General features: G+C 40.2%; 1 protein-coding gene across 6 annotated transcripts; it reads right to left on the minus strand.

Annotated features, from left to right (window-relative positions):
- Positions 1 to 230: 230 nt before the first annotated feature.
- On the minus strand, positions 231 to 23,356 carry csde1 (cold shock domain containing E1, RNA-binding). 6 transcript variants are annotated; one of them, XM_061767448.1, is made up of 22 exons: positions 23,234 to 23,356; positions 17,647 to 18,316; positions 16,204 to 16,470; positions 15,062 to 15,244; positions 13,051 to 13,249; positions 12,859 to 12,968; positions 11,572 to 11,658; positions 10,614 to 10,711; positions 10,445 to 10,526; positions 7,414 to 7,542; positions 7,195 to 7,320; positions 6,875 to 7,090; positions 6,589 to 6,729; positions 6,322 to 6,486; positions 4,936 to 5,043; positions 3,824 to 4,002; positions 3,604 to 3,716; positions 3,402 to 3,521; positions 3,121 to 3,299; positions 2,870 to 3,033; positions 2,618 to 2,750; positions 231 to 1,606 (listed from the first exon to the last, which is right to left on the minus strand). In XM_061767448.1, the coding sequence occupies exons 3-22, from the start codon at positions 16,327 to 16,329 to the stop codon at positions 1,559 to 1,561; spliced, it is 2,706 nt and encodes a 901-aa protein (XP_061623432.1). In that variant the 5' UTR covers positions 16,330 to 16,470; positions 17,647 to 18,316; positions 23,234 to 23,356; the 3' UTR covers positions 231 to 1,558. The 6 variants fall into 6 exon arrangements, with proteins under 6 accessions (XP_061623432.1, XP_061623423.1, XP_061623448.1 ...); XM_061767439.1 differs by having other exon boundaries at positions 12,802 to 12,968; XM_061767464.1 differs by lacking the exon at positions 16,204 to 16,470 and having other exon boundaries at positions 12,802 to 12,968.
- Between the last annotated feature and the right edge of the window lie 228 nt (positions 23,357 to 23,584).

The raw sequence follows: 23,584 nt of genomic DNA on the forward strand, positions 1-23,584 counted from the left end.
GAATTGGAGGTTGCAGCTATTTTATGGAATCTATACGAAAGAAGCTAGAGGTTCAGCCCAAATAAGTGTTAAATTAACCCCACACCCCACTATTATGAATTTGAAAGAGACTTTCCTTAATTTTATAGAACTCATATGAGTGTGTGACAAAAAGCCATTTTCAGGCCTGGCACAGACATATGCTGAAATTACATGAATGCAACGATACAAAAAACAAAAAAACACCGCACTAGATTTTCATAAAACTTTAATTTGTTTATTCATTCAAGACCATTAACAAACGTACACAGGAACCTCTGTACGCGGTTCAACTGAAACCCAGTGATCTCTGCAGACTGATTGATCCTGATTGTTTTTTTCCTCTTTTTTTTTAAATTTTTATTATTATTATTTTTTTTTTTTAAACTTAGTTTCTAATACCTTACTTTTCCCCCATAAATTTGTTCTCTTATATATGAAGTCTGACTTTAACTAAGGGAAAAAAAGCACACATTACATACAGTATTGTTCAACCCACAGGTTAGGGATGCATATCATTATCTCTACTAAACAAGAAAGCCATCCAGATAGTTCTTTATATTGGTGGCTGGCTGGGAACCAGACAAACCTTTAAGCCCCACCACCCCCCTTCATTTTGCTTGTATTTTTATTATTTTTATTTTTTTTTAGGCACCTTGTTTTTCATAATAGACTTGAGTTTCAATGGAAAAAGCAATTACGTGTGCAAAAAAATAAAAGAAAAGAAAAATGAAAGAATTGCAGATATAAGATGCCACAAGGAATTCTGCACCTGGGAGACATTGCTTTAGTGGAGCTTGTGAATACCAAAAAAAGTATCTAAAGGCTCCAGATTGGTAAAAGTAAATCCCATTAGACTCACACACATACACACACACACACACACACACACTCCATGCTTTCAAAAAGCTCTCAAGTCAAGCATTTAAAAACTGCTCAAAAAAACGAGCAGAGGAAAATCCTCGGTTGAAGCTCGCACATGAGAAATATGATCCTCCTTATGGAGGGAACTTTGCTTTATGCATTTTGTAGGAAAGCATACAGTAGCAGAAATCTTACAATGAAACAATTTCAAGTGTCTGTGGGTAAAGAAGCAAACAATATAGGGAAACAATATATAGAAAAGACACTCAAAGACATGCAGTCACGCATGCCCACGCACTCATTCATTCCAACTGAACAAGTGGACACATTTTACAGGTGCAGAATTCCAGACAATGCTAATTCCAAAACTATTGGGAGCACAGACGGCCACACAGTCTGATTTAGAGGGACAAGGCCCTGTCCTGACTCACAGCTAGGATACATCACACATGCACACGCTCAGAGATCTTATGTGCACTCATCAAGATATAGTGGGAGGCGGGGTGGGGGAAACTTACCCCACATTTATCCATGGCTCCATGAATTATGTGGGCCAATTGCTGCATTGTGCGCGTGTGATTTGGGTTTTAACTGTATCATGACATATCGGGTTCACTTGTCCCCCCCGCCCAAAACTGACCCCCTGCCTGCTCCTACCAGCACCAAACAGTATTACTCAGTCAATGACACCAGGCTGGCGAGTCTTGCGCTCCACAGTGAAGCCCTGTATGGAAGAGAATAGATTTGCTTTTTTAAGATCACACACAAGTTGTATGCTCGATGAAAGAGATATTCTGTCATACCATGAAAATCAATTGTTGAAAATGATTTGGATTGGATTATTTGTGTGCAGATTTAAATGAATCTTAACCATGTACAAACATTTTGATGGGGTTTTTGTCTCAATACTCTTCAGTGAAATTTTGACAAATCCATCAAGGCACTGAATCAAATTTTTTGAAATTTAATTTAGAGAGTGAGGGAAACAAAAAACAAACAAACAAAAAAGATCCAAAAATGTATTCTGGGTTAAAGGTGGCAAAACTTAACTTTATTAAAAATCAGGAGCAGGTTTGAAGCTATTTTTTTCAAAACAAAATTGGAGGGACTAAATTACCAATGACAGAAGTTGTTGATATTAGATCAAAATAGTGACAACACTGGGTTTACGTAATCGCCTAAAAACCTGAGTCACAGGCTTTTACAAGAGGCATTAAGTGCAAATTCATTTTTATAATACTATCCTGTTTATCATTTTAAAATGATCTATTTACAAATATTTTTTTCTGAATTAAAATATAGATTGCGATTGGATGGAGCCCAGTTTAGGGTGTGCCCCTTCTCTCGCCCAGAGTTAGCTGAGATGCGAGCCTAGTGAGGATAAGCGGTACGGAAAACGCATGGCTGGATAATGTCGGCAGACAGATTGTTCTTCCCCCCCCCCCCCCTCATCCCCAATTTTTTTCTAGTTTAAATGTTGAGCCACTCTTCCTCAGCAACGCATACATATGCAATTGCTCTTTACACTGACTCAACCATAAACTTCATCTTTACAGATTATATCTGCCAGGATAAAGATGTCTGCAAAGACACGTATTGGCATTCGAATGCGTTAGTTTCACCACTTGTTTCCCTTATTTATAGAGGAGAGACATTCATTTGTTCAGGTAAACAATGGATCTGGCAATCAAAGCATAGTTTACTACAGTGTTGGTGACTTTTCAGATTAAAATACCTTTGAATTGTCCGGACCACGCGGCTGTCTAACAATGACAAGACGTGGGGCACTGGCGTCGTCCAGAGTGATGCTCTTCAGTCTGTTGACCAGACGGTCGGGACGTGGAGTCACCACTGGTTTTGGCCCCTCGCTGCAATGTCAGGGTCAAAACATATCATTAAAGTTTGGTTTTATTCCTCTACGTACAGTGTGACGCTTTACAAATTACGACCGAGACAATTGAATTCATGAAAGCCAGAGCGGTCCTACCTGACACGGCGCACGTTGCAGGCACTACATTTTCCTGTCCGTTGATTGAAGACTACTGAGAACTCCACTTCGTCCCCAGTCTGGAGTTCCAAGCCATCCTCCACTTCTTTGACGTGAAAGAAAAGCTTCTTGCTCTCACCAACTTCGTATGTGATGAAACCAAACTAGGAAAAACACAACCACTTGAGACTAGTTTACATCTGGCAAGAATCCTGTCATATTGATGCACGGAGTTGGTACGTGACAACAACCTGGTCTTTGACACACTCCACCATGGCACGACGCTGGGGCACCACATTACAGGCCATCTTCTGTCCAGTCTGGGATATTGTGCAAGCCTGGAACTTTACCTGTTCTCCTTTTTGCAGACAGATGACCTTGTTAGCCATACCCATGATTCCAAAGGGATAAGTCTGGCCTTCACCTCCACCTGAAACAACAAAGCGTACGTAGATGAAAAATGACGACGACAAAAAAAAAAAAAAAAAAAAAAGGGACAACTGTCTAAATGGAATTAAAAGATCAGACCCACCTTCCTCGATGACCTCAATAAGCCCTTGATATTCTGTCTGAGAGGGGTCCACACTGCGTATTGGACGGATGACTTTCCCCACCATCACTGTGGTGCCAACATCATCTCCAATGCCATTCACTGAAAAAAATGGATCGCATCTTGTTCATTGCATACAAGGACAATGACTGCTCCCAAAAAAATAAATAATCCAAACTCATACCAGCAGCCACTTTGGTGACCTTTTCAGCACTGACTTTATTTCCTTTTCCCTTGGAGAGAGTATACTCCACAGTGTCACCCAACTCCAAACTATCCAAGTCCCCGCACATTTCACTGAAGTTGAAAATGAACAGGACTCACTCCAACAAATACTTTTGTCACTGGTACTTGTGCAAAAACGTCTTCAACAGCCATGTTAAGAATTCAATTTAAAAATTCACCTATAGTGAAAGAAGATCTCCTGGTCGTGATTCGCAGTCTCAATGAAGCCGAAGTTATCTTTCAGTGTGGCGATGAAGCCTTGCAGTCTCTTGCCACCACTTGCATTACGGCTCAGGACCCGAATGGAAACTGCACTCTGCTGGCCGCTTCTTTTCACTTCGTTGATCGAGAACTCCACCTAGAGGTTAAACGTGGCCATGTTATCACAAGTGGCTACACAAAGGTTTCCTACTGCCAAACATGTGGATGGCTGGCAGAAATATATGAATGCTTCAAATATTTGGTGGAAAATGTTTAATATTAGCATGATTTCCTGTCTTTACAATCCATGTGCACAAAAAAAAATGCAATCACATACATGGGGGTTAAAAGCAGTTAGTTGTGCACATATGCCATAATAGTTTAATTTGAATCCCATTCAAAATAAAATGTTTGTCTGATTATTCATGTTTTATTTAAGAATGGTACACATCTTACAAATTCTGCCAGGGGAACTAAACTGATGAGCACATCTGTATTTAAGAGTGACAACATCTTCAAATATTTCTGCAAATGTAGTGTATCAAGAAAGAACGCAATAAGTGTTCAGACGCAAGATTTTTGGTAGTTTCCTTCACATGCCCTGTTCAAATGCCCTTTTGTCAGTTATTGTATTTTTTAAATGTAATCTTTTTATTTTGCATTTTAAGAAATGTTTTATCAATCAAAAAACAAATAACATTTTTTAGCATACGATAGAAAGTTACCGTTTTTTAGTCAGTTGTTGACATGTTAATACGGATACAACTATGACAAAATATGCGCAACTAAAAGGACGGCAAGTAGCAGCTTATTTAAAACATGGTCCAAATGGGACCACAACAGGAATGCGCAGCCTACCAATAAAAAAAAAACATTTGTTGCATGTTTGTTCTAATTCCAGTTTTAAATTAGGCTGTTCAAAAGTTTAAATTGTAAATATTCTGGAGTTTCTCTAAATGGTCATGATTCTAGAAAAATGACTGAACTGGCAACGTAGCAATAGATTTTTTTATTTTTTTTTTAACGCAGCAAGTAACCTCTGGGTTACACCCCTTCAGCAAATACCTCAATTTATTAGATCAGATAATACCTTGTCTCCAACTTGTGGGCGATATGCTCCCTCCAGGTCTTTTGTATGGTACGCCACAATAAGTTTCACTCCGCAGTCTTCATATGCGATCACACCATCCTCGGGTTCCTACAGTGCGAGACCAAATTATTATTTTTTTTTACTGTACATCAACTTGATATTTATGACAATGGTGTGGATAAATATATGAGCGCTTGTAACAAAATGGAAATTTACATTTGTTCTAAAAAAAAAAAATTAGCAATGAGCCACATCAAAACACACAAGTTAGGTGGATCATATGATTCAAGAGCTTGTGAAAAATAGTGCGTGCAGCATGTCAGCTAAATTCATAATGCACTTAGTCAAGTATCCAAGTATGGTCAAGCATGGGCGATGACATATAAATCTGTTATAGCAAAGCTCTCTTGTAACCTTAACCACTCCTTTCCCTGTCAAAAGAGTTTGATATTTTAAAAGGTTTCCACTATGTTTTCAGGCTGGGCGATTATTGCTTGATCAAGATTTGTCAGGACAATCTTTTTTAGCGGCTTCCAAACCTCGAGGCATATCGCACCAGATATGCACTGCTGACTCCAACGACATGGGTACGAATGGAGAAGAGCTAGTTAACAAAAGCAGACTGTGTTGCCAAGTTATTTTGTCACTATATTTAATGACTTTTCCAACCAGAATGGCGAAAGAGAAAGGCCGAGCAATGGCTTCTTTGCATGAGACATTAGCAGCCCTCCAAAACCGGCAGAGTTTAGTGGGGCTCTAAAAGAGGCAAAATGTTCTGCAATTTTTTATTCTCATTTTATTGTGACAAGCACGTCACAGACATGTTAATACGCCTAAAAGCTGCTTTAAATTGTGAAAATAAAATGCAGACTGTCTTCTTTAACATCACTGACCACTTAACTATTTAATGGCCAAATATTGTTAAAATACAAACCTGGATATTGCCCAATTGGTCATACGAAGTTATTTTTACCATCAATAATTCTGCAGACATACGTCTGACTAAAATGCTCTTCTCCAGAGCTCTATGAGTTAATTGGTGACCAAATGCATGCCATCAGCTGCAAAAGTCGTAAAGGAAGTGACCTTTGGCCTGTAATGACGAACCTTGTCAACCATTTTACCCTTAAAAAGACAAGAGTAACAGGCACCTATTAGACAGAAATTTGCTAACCTAAAAAAATAGTCATCTTGAGATTTTGTGATAAAATTGATTCTTTGCTCCATGCACGGGCCTCAGTCCTACCTTGTCTTTTTTCTAACCACAAGAAGAGGAGAGAGGAAGTAGTCATTGAAAAAGAAAGCAAAAAGAAAATGAACTAGCCATTTTTAGTGCAACATGGCTAAATTCTCTGCCAAGATCTGTTCAAATGAATGACACGATACCTTCTCCTTGCCCTTGCTGGGACTGGCATTTTTAGCCATGGCTGATACAACTTCCTTCTGCACCACTCCCATAAAACGCTGCTCAGACTGGGTATGAAAGGACACTGTGCCTTTAGCCAGCTTCTTGATGCGTACTGCATGATTCCTCTGAGCAGACAGCATATCCTTGCAAGGACAAGATCATGGGATTGAGTTTCTTTTATTAAGTCATTACAAATCACATGTAAACTCCAAAGAGAGCTTAACAGGAAAAAAAATGTTACATACAGGCACAACAGTAAACTCCACTTCATCAGAGATGTGCAGCTGGCTCTCTTCCAGGACTTCACTAAAGTGGAAGAACATCCGCGCATCACGATCCACACACTTAATAAAGCCGAAGCCGTCACGTATAGCAGCAATCACCCCCTGAAATAAGAATCGACGTTAGTCTGGAGGCCGGTCTCTTCCACATGAACCCACTAATTTGCCATCACTTAAAGAGTGCATTCAAATTAACTCACTGATCATTTTCAAAGAAACATCCCATTTTCCCTCCTACTGTCTTGCTCACCATTTCACGAGTCTCTTTCGTGATATCGAAGGAGTCTGGGAGGATGTCGATGTTGGTAGCCCTCTCCAGCTTGTCTCTGCGGTCAGTGGAAATGTTGAAGTGTACATGGTCTCCCTCCAAAAGAGTCACCTTTGACTTTGTGTCCTTTTCACCAAACGGCATTTCTTTGTCTGTGAATCCAATCCGAGTACTTATACGGCCTGGGAGAGGGTCATTCTGTGCCAGCAGAAGGAAGAGCAACCAATAAAATGTGGGTTCTGCTCAAGTACTTTTCAAAAAAATTACAATTCGATAACCACTTTGACCGGTGATCAACTTGCCTGGTTTTTGGTGGGAACCTTCGGGATGACCTTGACGACTGTTCCTTCAAACTGTTCAATGCTTATATCCTCAAAGATGACAGTTCCTTGGGGGAGAAGTCTCACTTCTGTAGCAACCTCTTTACCCTATGACCCCAAGAACAAATGATTCAAGAGGTCAGGATAGATTATTGTAGAATCGTGTGTTTATAGTCAAGTAAAAAGCTGGAAGATACCTACATTTCTGTCTTTGATTGTGAACTCAACATCATCTCCCGCCTGCAGGGCCTCAAGATCACCCTTAAACTCACTGTAGTGAAAAAAGATCTCCTTCACCACATCAGCCCTTTCGATGAATCCAAAGGCCTCCTAAAATCACAATGGATGGTTAAGACACTGACAGATTTGTCTAAAATCGATATCATTGCAAAAGAAAAAACACGTATTTCACCAATATTCTTTCGGATTGTTACTTGTACAAGTTGTCCCATAATTTTCCATACATGATCAAAATAAAAAATTATGAAAACCATTTTTAGATAAATATGCTCAACATCACTACCACTGTTTTAAAAAGTGCACTGCTTAAGAACACTCTCTGAGACGATTTGTGTTTTTCATCTTTTCCTGATACACAAGGGCCATCAAATGTCTCCCAAGATGAAAATCAAGTGGTGTGAGATCTGGGGATTTGGAAGGGCACTTCACAGGACCACACCGACCGAATCCAAGCATCTGCAAACTGCTACTCTAACCACTGACATGCATAGCAGAATAAGATAGAGCTTCATCTTAAAGAAAGTAAAATGAGAAGTCACAATCCTCATTTAGCAGGGATGCAAAAGTCTCTTCTTGCAACATATTAAGATACTTTGGGCATTTAAAATTTACAGTGGGTACAGAAGTATTCAGACCCCCTTAGATTTTTTTACTCTTTGTTACATTGCAGCCATTTGCTAAAATAATTTAAGTTCATTCCCCCTGCCCCCCTCAATGTACACACAGCACTCCGTAGTGACAGAAAAAAAAACTCAATTGTTGAAATTTTTGCAGATTTATTAAAAAAGAAAAACTAAAATATCACACAGCCATAAGTAGTCAGACACTTTACTGTGAGACTCATACATTTAACTCGGGTGCATAGCATTTGTTGTGATCATCCTTGAGATGGTTCTACACCTTCGTTGGAGTCCAGCTGTGTTTTACTATACTGATTGGACTTGATTAGGAAAGCCACAAACCTGTCTATACAAGACTTTACAGCTCACAGTGCATGTCAGAGCAAATGAGAATCATGAGGTCAAAGGAACTGCCTGAAGAGCTCAGACAGAATTCCGGCAAGGCACAGATCTGGCCATGGTTACAAAACAATTTCCGCTGCACTTAAGGTTCCTAAGAGCACAGTGGCCTCCATAATCCTGAAAAGGAATACGTTCGGGACGACCAGAAACCTTCCTAGAGCTGGCCGTCCGGCAAAACTAAGCAATCGGGGAAGAAGAGCCCTGGTAAGAGAGGTAAAGAAGAACCCAAAGATCACTGTGGCTGAGCCCCAGAGAGGCAGTCGGGAGATTGGAGAACGTTCTAGAAAGTCAACCATCACTGCGGCCCTCCACCAGTCGGGGGTTTATGGCAGAGTGGCCCGACGGAGGCCTCTCCTCAGTGCACGACATATGAAAGCCTATATATGGAGTTTGCTTAAAAAATAAAATAAAATACACCTTAAATACTCCAAGCTGGTGAGAAATAAGATTCTGTGGTCGGATGAGACCAAGATAGAACTTTTTGGCCTTAATTGTAAGTGGTATGTCTGGAGAAAACCAGGCACTTTCTGTCAATATGGGGGTGCCGTGTTTACATTGAGGAAAAAAAATTATTGATTCTAGCAAATGGCTGCAATATATCAAAGTGAAAAATGTAAGGGAGTCTCAATACTTTCTGTACCCATTGTAATTCCGTTGCCCTATACCCCAGCCCACACTATCACTTTACCAGCAATTTGTATCTTCAGACTCATCCAGTAAGGATTAACATTATTCCAATAATGTACGCTTGTCTCATTAAGCTGGTTCCATGTTTTCTGTTAAATAAAATAGCAACCATGGAACCGCTTCCTAAGACGGTCCTTTCAATGTGTCACTCTTTATTCAAATGCCTGTTTTAGGGCATCTGAAATATAAAAAATAAAATGTTCCAAACAATATGCACAGAAATTGGTGTAATACACAATAACTTAATAGGCAACTGGATAAAACCACACAGTGGAGATGCTATACCTAGAGGGAAAGTTGGTAAATTACAGTTTCAACAACACTTCAACCAAAAAAAATGTCAAGATCAGTAAAACAAAGGATAGACAGGCACACAAACAATCTCCGTAGCGGCGAAAAGCAAAAAAGTCTTTCAAACCAACAGTGGAGACCCATTTTAGGCATTTTAGGTTTGGTCCAGTTTTTATTATGTTGGGGATTGGACTAAAATGCTAAAAGCTATTTTATTCATCAACCAGACAGACTTTCGTTCCAAATGCCTTCTTGATTAATGATTGTTATTTGTGAATCAATCTCATGGTGTTGAATACCATTAATGTACAACCCCAATTCCAATGAAGTTGGGATGTTGTGTTAAACAAATAAAAACAGAATACAATGAGTTGCAAATTATGTTCAACCTATATTTAATTGAATACACTAGAAAGACAAGATATGTAATGTTCAAACTGATAAACTATTGTTTTTAGCAAATAATCATCAAGTTAGAATTTTATGGCTGCAACACGTTCCAAAAAAGCTGGGACAGGTGGCAAAAAAGACTGCGAAAGTTGAGGAATGCTCATCAAACACCTGTTTGGAACATGAAATATCTTGTCCTTGTAGTGTTTTCAATTAAATATAGGTTGAACATGATTTGCAAATCATTGTATTCCGTTTCCATTTATGTTTAACACAACATCCCAACTTTATTGGAATTGGGGTTGTATAAATTGACAAAACTATTTATTTTAATACGTTTTGAAAGCGCGAGGAATCAAATTTATACATTTAGGAAACCCTCATGTAGTGTATCCAGTTGAGAGAATAACTGCTGGGAAATAAATGTATGCGAGAATTTAAAGAGCGTATTATAAAACAACCAGCGTTCAGGCTGAAACAACCTTGGTTTATTACACAACTATTCAAGTCCAGCATTTAGTTTTTGAGTCAGCGCTTCCAGAGATTGCTTGTGCTGCTTTCTTTCATGAGACAGGTCAAGCAATGTTATCAATGACTATCACCTTTGTAGCGCACACCACACCCTGGCACCTCATTTGCTTTTTTGTCACAAGTTGAATATTACGAGCGCTCACTGCACCAGTACTGAAAAAGAGGATGTGGATACAGTTAATAAAATCTTATCGGATGAAGAAAACACTCATGACAAAGAGGAAGGAAGCTAGAGCTCACTGCTTGTTGGTCTCCATATAAAAGCTGACTTTGTCACCAGTGTCCAGGCGGGTATTGCCCTCTACGTCATCGCTAGTGTAGGTAAGGTAGAACACTTCCTGTTGAAACGAGACCACTGTCAAGCTTTGATTACAGAGATGGAACGTGGACTGCTTAATCACATGTACAAAATCTTCTTAAACATTGAGACAAAACTTAACATGCTCGCTTCTCCATGGCATGGAAGGAAGACCGACATAAATCACTAGGCGCGCCATTAGTTATAATGTATAGCAAGTACAAAGACTGAATAAGAACTATCTCAAACATTGTGCCTTTACTTATGCAGTATACACGAGTACAAAGAGGTTTATCGTTTTGTCTACTTCAGCTCCAAATGTGCAAAACAGTAAAAAGACCTCTCTAAATTATGCATTTCAGTTACACACCACAATAACAGTGAAGAAAGCCAAACCTCCACCATGGTCAAACTATTATTACAAGTGAGCAAATGATTGTGTAGCACAACCTTTGTTGTATCTGTTAGACAGCAGGCTACTTCAAATCACTATAGTGGCTCATATAGCAAAATGCGCAAATAAATGGATAATTGATCCGCACCAAAATAAAACCTTCCTTGGCCCAAGCATCACTCCTCTACACGCTCAGTTCTTCTGCTGAATTGCAATCAACCACCATATATTACAACTTTGCATGATTTACGATGGTGGGGGGAATAAGCATACCATTAAATATGTACCTAATTAGCACACAGTGTCAGTTATGTCTTGGCATTATCATCCTTGTAAAAGCAGAGTTTCTGATATAACTGATTGGATTCATTATATTATGCAGGTGTCACTAATTTTGTGGCAGAGTGAGACTCTGATATCACAATGGAAATCAAGTAAAGCATGAAAACTATGCCTTTTGTACATTACAAGTAGGCTGGTAATGAAGAAAAAACATTACACTTTACCCCATTTCTTTCATAACATACACTTCCAGTGGGCGCCTGGCTGGGAGCAGACTTCCCATCTAAATTTACAGGAATTGAGGAGACAACCTACAGAAAACAAAGATGTTAGTTAACAAACATCTTTGCCAATCTTAGTAATTCAACTGTAAAATTTAGGTGAAAACATGGACAGGCACAAGCACACAATTGGTTGTTCCTATCACAAATCATGAACACAACAAGCGCACACCATTAGTGACACACTGGCACAGTGGTCAACTAATCAAGCAGCAGGAGAGCAGTTGGGCGATTTAAATGCCTTGCTCAAGGGTACATCAGCTGTCATTGTGGGGTGTTACAGGAGGAGGTGCGGGCTGCTCTTCAACTCTTCCATCCCATATTTCTATGCTGGTAAGATGAGTCAAACATGACGCCCTTCAGTCACAGGAAACAATCTAAACGACTCCTCCCTCCTCCAAATATTTCTAACTTGATTTGAGATTGCAATCAATCAATCTCATCCAAAAAATATCCCATAATTGAATAACTCTCCATGTGTCTGCATGTACTTGACCAAGCTTTTGAGTACAGTGCTGTAAGAGGTCCTCTTGAATGTTGGCAACATGACAAGTTTGTTTGGATTCTTATTCAATCACACTGAATGCGTTGCAAATTGGGCCAAACCATACAAGTGATTTGCACCAAGTTTGAAAGACTCCCAAATTGAGACATACTAGTTGCTGAGAGCCTTCACCCACAACTACAGACCACTTGAGCAGGACTATTCAATGTTCCATAAAAATCCCTTACCTCGAGGAAAAAAAAAAATTAAGGACAACATACTAACATGTGACATTATGCTGAATTGATATAAATGAAACAAAGTATACACAGCTGCATAAAAATTCCTGCCTTTAAAATTTTGATTGACAGAGAGGTACTAATTTAACTGACTTAGAGGTGTTTCAAATATTTTGCCATGTAGGTGAATGAGGTCACCAAAATATCGCTAACTATTGATTAGCATCCAAGTACTTAGAATTATCTTTGTAACAGCAGAATTTTTATACAGCTTTTTTATTGTGGCTCTCATTCAATGTGCATGTTATCTCTTTGTGTGTTTTGTCTTTTCATACAGAACTGGCTGGGGCTCATCTCACTCATACCTTCAAAACATTTGGAAATTAAATAGCATACATTGTAAGTTGACAGACAAGGACAGAACCAAATTATAAAACGGTGTTCCTTAACTGGATGAATATAACCATGCAGCACAGTAAAGGGATAGGCGTGCACGTCTGGCCCCACCTGGCCTGAAATGCGCTCCTCTGGCAGCACCTCTGGCTTAATCTTTAGCAGCTTCACTGCTATGGGCTTGCCAGTGCGCCTGTCAGAGGACACCTCAAATTCAACATCATCTGCATGGAAAAGAGCAGAGAAAAACAATGTAGTGTAGGCAGAAAGAAGCACAGAAGATTCTCTGGGTCCAATGTCCCTCACCTCCTATTTTGAGGTCCTGCAGGTTACCATTGTATTGAGAACAGTGGAAAAAAAGACGTGCCTGACGTTCAGAGCACTGGATGAAACCATACGAAGTCAGAAGCTTCTCTATCACACCCATCTCTCTAATGCCAGGACCAGTTCCATTAGCATATGCAGTGTGCCCATTGTTATGGAGCATGCCTGGGTCAAAACTCATCTAGGGAAGAGGAAAGAATTAAGAGTTAACACTTTGCAGACAATAATAAACCAAAAACATGGGACAACTATAAAGTTGTTTCCTGCCAACCTTGAAGGAAAAAAAAATAAAAAGCATTTACAAAAACATGCTTACAGCAGTTAAGAGGTGGGAAGTGAAGAGAGGGAAAAAAAAGTCTAAGAACCTTCTGATGGGGCTGTCTGGATAACAAAAAATTCCACTGAAAACTGAACTATACAAGGGGAAGGAGAAATTGTTGCACCATAGTTTAAGTGGTATGCACTAAAGACTACCTTCTAATTTGTTGTGTTAAGTAACGTGCAATACCAATACTGGTTTCCAATCAAACATGAGAAAACTGTTCAGCTCCCTCTACCAACTAAGTCAGAGATACTGCATAGGTAAACACAAACATGTTTTAATAGATCTAACCCTATTACTATACAAGTTTCACAAGTACTTGTAACTAAAGCACATCTTAGGGGTTATTCGGTATTATCTTGCCATTGGAAAAGCACAAACCAATAGTGTGCATTGACCGACTAGTGTCATGTGGTCGAAGTGACGATCAAATAGTTTATTTAGAGCGCTTTGCGAGTGTGTCCTCATGGCAGTCAGTGGTGAGCGGGACCAAGTTTATGGTAAACAGACATGGTGGTGCTTTAAAACGAGTAAACAGCCAAGAACATTTTGAAACTTTTTATTTCACATTCATTATGACTGTTTACAGCAAGGTGGGTGAGTGACTTTTGCAAATTTTGTGTATGAAATGCGCTATAGACCGGCAAATAAATTAGCCTTGCCTAAACAGAAGAATGCAACCACATCACTTAAAAAATTAAACCCTTCATCTGTTGTTGTTTTATTCAAACAAATATTACTGTATTTTTCCTTTTCAGGCACTTTGGGATGCTTTTTTCCCCCCCAAATGCAAACTTTAGTCAAAATAAATCCTAGAAATTCCAATTCAGTGTGAAAATCACCAGTAACAATTGCTGGGACAATTTTTTTTTTTTTTTTTTTTTTAATTCTTCATTTGGTGGTATCAAAATATTTGTGATTGAACATCATGATGGGTAACATGCATCATGATGTTCAGGACCTTCGCTTCAAGATAATTTCCTGAACTGAATCTCTCTAGCTTTTGATTGAGGACCCTTGATTGAGGACCCTTGATAGAAGTTGTGATTCAACGAGGAAAAAATAAAAACAGTAAAATCATTGCCAGAACCAGCCCACACACCTTGGTTAAACATGGTTTTAGAACACCACACAGTCCATGCTGTTAAGTCACATGATACACTAAAAGTGTTATACAGTCGGGTCCAGAAATGTTGGGACATCGACACAATTCTCACCTCTTTGGCTTCCAACACCTCCACAATGGATGTGAAATAAAATGGACAAAATGTGCTGAAACTGCAGACTTTCAGCTTTCGGGGAAAGAATTCTTCAGTGATCCACCACAGTTGTTTTCCATGGTCTTGTGGTTTTGCTGAGCTCACCGGTAGATTCCTTCTTTTTAAGTATGTTCCAAACAGTTGATATGGTGGAAAAGCTGAGCAGACAATTGCCCCATTACTTTTAGGCCCTTAAAAAGTGTGAGGCACAATTCCTACACCGTTCACCTGCTTTTGATGTAAGGACCCTCCAATTAAAGCTGAAAGTCTCCAGTTAAAGCCCATCTTGTTCATTCCAAATCCATTGTGGTGGTGTTTAGAGCCAAAAAGATGAGAAGCGTGTCCATGTCCCATTATTTATGGACCTGACTGTAAAGGTGTAAAATTAAGGACACCCGGCATGCCCTCTTACTGATCTCTGGTACAAGGGAGTCCGCTTGTGTTTTTTACTTCCTGACTGGGGGTGGCAAGACACTGAGGAGGCGCGGGGAATAGACATGGGAGCGGTAGAGTTTGATGGCCGAGTGTTGCGAGGCACTGGTGGCTCGGAAGTACCTCTTTCCATTTCTGACACTGTGGCTTGGGCTTGGCTATGCTGTTGGAGAGGAGCATTTGGGCATTTAACTACCTTCATGCAGACAGTAGAGATTGTTGTGCAGTAAGTACCAAAAAGTATTCGTTCAAACTCTCACGACATCCAAGCATCGCCAAAATATTGCAAAGTTGTCCTCCTATGCACAGCAATTACCCCATTGCCACATTACAGCGCAACATAATGGCAATCAATATCAAAAGGTTTTTGGAAAACCTCCAAAACAAGGACACCAAACAGAATATCACCTTCCATCACGATCATTTTCCCCAATAGCGTAAGAATTAATAAAAGAAACTTCAGTCAGTTCACAACAAATAGTTGTAAAGCAGTGTTCTTACAAATGGTGTAAGTGTAAGATTACACTATAGACTAGGGACTATCAAATGATGAGGCAAAAAGCAGTGCATCTACAGTGGAGAGTGGTGATGAGTAATGAGTTATGGGGAGAGGAGGGGGTCCAAGATCAGCCTCTTTTGGTGGCCCAGTAAGTAATAACTCCGGCCGATGAATGCAAATGATCTCATTTTGGCTGTCTCCATTAAAAGTGTTAAGTTTGTGAACAAAATCAATCTTCAAAGGCCAACAGCCAGATCTCATATTTTCTTGATTTTGAATTGTGGGCAGTAATTTGCCAGTGTATAGATGAAACAGATTCAACTTTTACTAATTTGAGGGGGGTGGGGTGGGGTGGGGTGGGGGAATAACATGGGAAGTGAGAACGGGGACTTCTGAATGTGAAAAGTTTGAGACTCTTCTTGAGACAGTCATCCTGGGACAATACGCCTGAGCAGAGGCTAGTCTCTGGAGCCCAGAGAGGATGGAAGGTTGTAGGCCATTCACAGCAAAGAGATGCAGGGCAAGGCAGACTGATGGGCGTTCGATGGGAAGGGTGGATGGGCGTTCGATGGGAGGGAGAGTGGTGGGGCTTTTTAGAAAAGAGGTGGGAAGGTGGAACTTACAGATCGGCCATATGGCGACAGGCTGAGTCCGACAGGGGAGGTGCTGTTCAGGTCAGCGCTAACAAACGTAGTGGGTGGCGATGCGGGCATGGTAAATTCAACAAAGCCTTTCCAGGGGCTGCCCATATTTTCCCAAAAACTCAAACCACACTTGCTTGAGCACTTTTGCTGATTTTGATTAGTGTTTTTAATGTATTTTTTTTCCTTTTTTGCTTGATGGTAATAAATAGTTCTAATGCAACCACCCAATGATACACCGCTGGATGTCTGCAGGGGTGAAGAGAGGAACAAACAAGATGGGTGAGGTAAATAGGTCAGCCGGCCACGATTTCACAAACAAAGAAGGGGGTGCGGGCTCTTCTCCCCTGATAGGGAACTGAACAGAATGTTGAGAACATGTCTTGAAACGGTAGCTGCAAGGTGGTGTCTACAAAAGGCAATCAAACCACTCTCTCCCATTAGCCAAATTACCGAAAAACTAAATTTGTTCCAGTTTTGGGTATCTTTTGCAATCATTTAAGTACCTTAACATGTTGGCGATAACAAAATGCTTTGATCATTCGAAGGATTACACAAAACAAAAGATACCAAATTGACAGGTTTGGTGAAAGGATTTGGCATGGTTCAAGGCAGAACTCATTAAATTTACATTTCTTACCAATAAGGCACAAATGCACCCCCCGCCCCCTTTTTGTAAACATTGGGACTACTTTCAAGGGCAAACCCAACAGCAGCCCCAAACCAAGATGAATGGATCTGTGTGGCGCTGACCCAAAGAGTGTAGTGTCCTAAAAGCAGTATTCCATATAAGTGTTGTTCAGCCTTGGCGAAGGTGTCAATCCACCCATTGGTATTCTGGTTTACTATATTGATACCCAACGAGGATTCTTTTCACGTTTTGAGGACAGTTAGGCAGTTTTAGCAGTTGCGGATGGTTCCATGCCTTGCTCAAGGGAACTTCTGCGGGTAATTCCCATATTTTGTTAAAATAACCTAATTTAAATATTTAGTTGTTTGTAGGTAGCTTCTTTTTGAGGAATTACCATCTAGCTTGCAGTAAAGTTCTTTCCCCAGAAGGTCATATTATACATGCACTGTTTTCTTGGCAGCTCTTACCAGACTATTCCTACAGTAGCAAATCAGTAGTTGTGTTTTAAGAATAATAAATACCAACACTTCCAGTGAAGAAACTGAAATACATACGACTGTTTTTCTCTCTATTTTACATTCCTGTGAAATACAGCTACTGAACCCAAATACTAGTTGTTTACCTTTGAGAAATGCTCCATTATACATGTTAAACTATTAAAAGACAACCACTACCAATCCTGTTAATTAATTTAACTAAACTTCCATGGACAATTATAGAAAGCTTACGGAAAAAGGAGAAAATATCTGTTGCATAACTAAATTTTTAACATGTTAAATACACATCAGACCCACCTTTAATTGTTGTCTTGATAGGCAATTTGCAGGTTCTTGGTGACTAGTCAGCTTCTGCAGATCTCTTCAAACACGATCCAACACACAAACACTCACGCACACACTTGTTACAGGCTTGTGGTACCAGTTGTAGATGCTTGCATCAAGCAAAATCAGGAAGAAATGCAGCGCAAAAAAAGACAAACACGGGTACAAAAACACTACTTGGGGGGGGTGAAAACAGTGGGCAAGGAGAGGGGGTTAAAGTGTGGGGAGTTATGGAAAAACAAAAGCTAGCAGACAGAAGCTCACTCCACACCCCGGTGTCGAGTCGGTGGTGTGTTGAGGATGAGAGCTAGGAGCAGCGTTGGGACGTGTGCTTTGTCAAAGCTGTTGAGTAGGCACAAACTTCTGGTTTCAGATCAGTTGTTGTCTTCTCACAATAGGTTTGGGCTTAGGATTGCTTCTCTTCTGCTTGTGTAGAATGGCCTGATGTCGGTCTTTGTTCAATTCAGGATTTGGTTACCTGTGTTGTTTAAAACCCTTGAAATTATCCTGGATCCAACGGGTCTTGGGAGTTGCAACGTTGCTTATTTTGTTTTGGAAGTTTCTCTTCGGTTTCTTTCTTGTGATCTGAACTTTGAAGCAGTTGCGGATGGTACAAAAAAATTCAGTCCCGTTTCACTTCATACTGTTGGGAAGAAGCACAATGACAGGCACGATGCAATATTATTATATATTGTTTAATGTTAATCATGTGGCACTTGAAATGTACATGTAAACAGATGGTCAAAAAAGTCTGATAAGCATTCAATCAGAATTGGGCACTTGAACCTGCAGTGTAAATAAAGCCAGGCTCGGAGATCACACTGTTGACATAAGGAAATACTTTCTAAAATGACTTCAATCAACTATGTATTCTGTCACGTGCAAAGGGGATGTGCCATTAAACGTTGTGAGGAGCCCAATTCACGGGTATAAAAATAGGTTCTTAGATGCCTGTGAATGCCGCTGACAAGATAGAGCACAGCAAGAAGCCTGGAGAGACAAACCTTTGTGCATAGCTTCAGATCATGTCATGACATTTATGGTTGCATTTCTCTAATGTGACCTAGCGCAACAGTTCTGAACACAATCATGTTTTGTATACTCAAAGAGTACATGTTCGGTCATAGACTAGATAAGGGCTCACCTAACAGGAAAAGGATTCCGTCAGTGGGTTAGATATGAGACTGGTGACCTAAATACTGTACACAGCTTTGAAAACAAGCTGAGAAGCAAGGCCAAGGACAACTCAGTTTTCTTTTCTAATCAAACAAGTAATTCAATGTGTTCCATTGAGAGTATACACATGTACACTGCTTTCTTGGCATAAATGGGGTGGTTGTCTAATAAATCTGTTAAGGATTGTTGCTTTGCATTTAAAGCTACAGTGGAAACTCCAAAGTTGAATGCCCCTGAAGTCAGACAATATGACAGTAAACCCAATTCTGAAAAAATAAGCCTATTAAGTCACACTATATTTCAAACTGCCAACCCTAGTTATCAAAGGTAGAGAGAGAGAGAGCGAGAGAGCGAGAGAGAGAGACCCTAAAAGCCTGACAGTAAAAAAATATATATTTACTATAAATAGAGCGTCAGCTTCACAGTTCTGAGGACCCGGGTTCAATCCCCGGCCCCACCTGTGTGGAGTTTGCATGTTCTCCCCGTGCCTGCGTGGGTTTTCTCCGAGGCACTCCGGTTTCCTCCCACATCCCAAAAACATGCATTAATTGGAGACTCTAAATTACCCGTAGGTGTGACTGAGAGTGCGAATGGTTGTTTGTTTGTATGTGCCCTGCGATTGGCTGGCAACCAGTTCAGGGTGTACCTCGCCTCCTGCCCGATGACAGCTGCGATAGGCTCCAGCACGCCCGCGACCCTAGTGAGGAGAAGCGGCTCAGAAAATGGATGGATGGATGGAAATACTTGTTCATCTGTTTATGCCAGTGAGGCATAGTGACAGACAGAACAAATGAATGGTCTTCTCTTAGATGGGAGGAAGTCCATGCAGTAATTAATGTGTCCACTTTTTGTGACATTTTTGTTTGTTGGTGTACCGTGAGATCTTTCAATTGTAAAATATGTTCCTTGGCTCCATAAAGGTTGGAAATCACTGCTCGAGTCAGATCGTGTATTCTAATCAGTCGGGTCAAACCAACATTACAACGTGACAGAAATAATGGCTGCTAACTTACTGTAATTAAATTACTTTATTGTAATTAAATTACTTCACCCACACCGAAACTTTAGAGCACGATTCCACAGAATGGCGGCATGTTTACGTACAACTGTTAGCGCTAGCTTGCTAGACTACATACTTTTTGTTACCTGCTTGTGAGCCGCATCTTATTAAAAGTACGTGAACATACCTCAAGCAAGCCTTAAACGAACGTCCTCTCCTGTCCTGCGCATTGGTGACCACCAACATACGTTTCCCCCCATTTTGTCCTTATAATACAGTCACCGCGATCCCCTCTTGTTGTCGTCGCCACGGTAACGAGTGTATCCGGTCGCATTTGAGTTGACAAAATAAAGCCCAATGATCGTAAAAAACGGGATGCGGTGGTATCGCAATACAAGATTTTATTGCAGTAGTCTGACATAGTGCAATCGTGAAAGAGCAAATTTGTCTTGTAATCTGATCCGTCATTATGCGTTGTCTGTCCTACACCGCTAACATTTTTTTTTTTTTTAATAACTATTGGCTGTCAGATATTTAGAGTACTATGTCAAAAGACATGTGACAAGGCTAAAAATAAGCTAGCTTTTGGATTCAAATATACTGTGCACAATGGCGAGGCGGAGTCAATCTCTTTTGCGCAGCCGATCAATGACGTCATTGGTCAATCGGCGAATTATGACAAAGCCGATCAGCATAAAATGCTAAATCGGTGTAAAGTCTAATTAAACTGAAAGATGTAATGTATTACACTGGATGTGTCTCCTCTTTCTCTTGTTGTTAATGAGGCTGCACCTTTTCCAGTATACCTCAGTGCTGCCCGGCATGTTGCAGCACAACGTTGACTTTACGTACATTGACTGCGCACAACCCCACATCTGAATTTGTACACTATAAAAACCTTAACAAAAAAAGTAGTGCACGATAACCACCCCACAAGGTGGGAACATGAAAGATGAACCACAATATAGCGAGAATTCATTGTATGTAGATGGTTTTCCTGTGACGTCGCATATCTATGGAGACGGCCACGGCTGCCATTTCGGAGATCGAAACATTGATTTGCTCGCAGTGCTTATTGAGTGCCCGAATAGAGAAATTTGATTGACGGCCAACCTCCAAAAAAAAAAAGGTCAATTAATGTGTGGTATTTGGTTGCACCAATTACAGGTGGGAGGGACAAACTCCTCAGAATGAAATGACTTGGATGAACGAGAATATTCACAGGCACAATAATCAATTAGTTGTCGAGAAATCAATTCATTTTTGCATCTGTAGTTTATATTTTAGTTCAGTAAACTCAGATTTATAAAATATATCTCTAACGTTAGATATTAGTCGATTGTTGCTGTAGCATTGTATCAAACGTACATACACGTAAAAAAAATTAGGATTCTTTGATTGCCGAGAATATCAACAGACTCACTAGTCTAACGGCTATCAAGCCTTGAGGCTAATGTCAGACAAAGTCAGTGTTGTCACAGCTAAAGTAAGCCAAGATGTCGACTTTATAAACTATTCCAGGTCATTAACCGAAACGGTCTTGTTTTTATTTCCACGTCATTGCACAGTTAGGTGGTGCGAGATGCTAGAATTGTGCAGGGATCGCATTATGACGGCCACATTATTATGTCTCTCTGCCACCACATCCAACCTCTCTCTATACTCTGTCAAATGTTTAGCACATCTTACGAGATTGGAAAATTAATAACATAGCTGATAGCAGCTGATTACAGAATATAGGAAAAAAAACACGATTATTCTACTCGTCCACACCTACCGGTAGTTATCCTCTAGATCTCTACCTGCAACATGGCAAGACAAACAAACACCAGTCATGCTATTGAAAACTATCAATAATTTGTTCCATTTTTGTTACAGTTTGATGATGTGATACTTTCCCTAATGTATAATATGTAACTTGCCTCAACAAACAGGAAACACTGAGGTACAGTATTACATATTACATTTTACAGTGGTTAACTATTTTGTAACTAGCATATATGACACATCATAATGTTAAACTTACTTTGTCACATATTTACCCTTGATTGAAGTTAGGAATGAGTACTTAAAAAAAATAATAATAACTTGGTATAACACATTTGTTACTCATTACTTATTGTCACATTTAAGACTATACAGTTTACCTGAATCGTTGCCTGTAGAGCTGAACTTTTTATTTTATTTTTATTATTGTACCAGCTTGACCCCAAAATAGATGATTTCTATTTCGACTATTTCTAATGAGGGAAATGTTTTGTAACGACTCCAGTGCAGAAGGCCCACGCTTGCTCCAAAACAACAAGCCCTCTGACAGGACTCGCCATGTGACTTCCCAGCAGTCCGCCATGCTCAGCTGGACCTGCTCGGCCTGACCAAACACGTTGCAACACATAAGAACCATCCCCAACGACAGCCGTACTCTGACATCATCAGAAATAAATATGGCCTAAAGCAAGCGACGGCGGTTTGCTGTTATTCGTTCCGAGGAAAACAAGGCTGTCGTTTCAATAAAGAACTGCGTTTTCTCGATGACCTTGCCTGGACAAACCGAGCCACGCAGATTAGCATTAAGCTAATTATTTGGTGGTTTTGGACAGGGCGTTTCCGATCGATTTAAGCGACACGGTCCCACAATAAGCTCATTACCGGACATGTTTGATAAATAGGTTCAAAATATTACATTGTTGGAAAGTAACGGGCCGTACTTGGAAACGGTCACTATTTGAAGCGAATTGTTCATAATTAAGTTGGATTTCTGTATTAAGATGAACTTCGTGGTAAAACACCCACTTATACACGACACGTACCCCACTCGAAAAATGATTTTGAAGTCCGTAAGACGGAGGCTTAAAAGTTGGTCTGACTGTCGACTTTGCATGGTTCCAGTAGTCTCCGCTAAACGGGAAGCGTTAAAAACAAAAACAAAAAAAAGCTAGCCGCACGAGGACTGGACAACAAAGAAGCCACGATTGTAAACCGAGATCGGGTTTATCCATCTTTATTACCATTCCCTTCCACCGACACGGCATCAAATCAAACTATTACACACTCGTTGTTTCACCACTATACAGTGATGTCCCGAGATAGTCGACAACGTGTTTTACCAACGAGAATAGAATGTAGATAGGCCGTAACCGGTGCTAGGCGGCTAAAGCTAGCTAGTTCTAGCTAGCAATGCTAATGTGGTGGATCCTTGTGTGGGGTGATTTATGCCGAGGAGGAAACGTCTGCTCCCGGCAAGGCCCCACAAGCTCGGCGCAGCGACGGCAAAAACGGTCCATTTTTAAACTCGCCAGCGCTGCAACTTGTACCTACCCACTAGATATAGCCATACATGTGTTTAAATACAATAACTGGCCGTAAATATTGATAAAAACTCACCCCAACAGCTTTCAGCACTGTCACCAGCGCCGCTAGAAGCAGCACGGCACATTACGTAGTAAGTCTGACGGCTGCTATCGCGATATTTGCCAAAGATTCGACGACAAAGAGTTTCAAGGGTGAAGAGAGGGACCCGTACCTTACATGTTGTTGTTCACGTTCGAACGGTCCTTTCGTAATGATTTATCCGTGCATAAAACCAATTTCGCTCTGAAAATACACTTGAATGTCTTTTAACCATAAACGAGGACTAATTTTGGTTTTGTCTTTATGGTTGTATGTATGTATGAACGTTTAAAATTATTCTTTCGGGAAATTTAATTGAAATGATTTGTTTCATAAGTTTCATAA

Source organism: Phyllopteryx taeniolatus, chromosome 1, assembly GCF_024500385.1.
Source record: "Phyllopteryx taeniolatus isolate TA_2022b chromosome 1, UOR_Ptae_1.2, whole genome shotgun sequence".
Taxonomy (NCBI): Eukaryota; Metazoa; Chordata; class Actinopteri; order Syngnathiformes; family Syngnathidae; genus Phyllopteryx; species Phyllopteryx taeniolatus.

What these genes read in the sequence shown, in the direction of transcription:
- csde1 (XM_061767439.1), bottom strand. Translation starts at nt 16,329, where the DNA reads ATGGGCAGCCCCTGGAAAGGCTTTGTTGAATTTACCATGCCCGCATCG. An exon ending in TATGTTATGAAAGAAATGGG is followed by an intron (nt 10,712 to 11,571) that starts GTAAAGTGTAAT and finishes TCGTTTCAACAG; the next exon opens with GAAGTGTTCTACCTTACCTA. An exon ending in CCAGCAAGGGCAAGGAGAAG is followed by an intron (nt 5,044 to 6,321) that starts GTATCGTGTCAT and finishes CTCGCACTGTAG; the next exon opens with GAACCCGAGGATGGTGTGAT.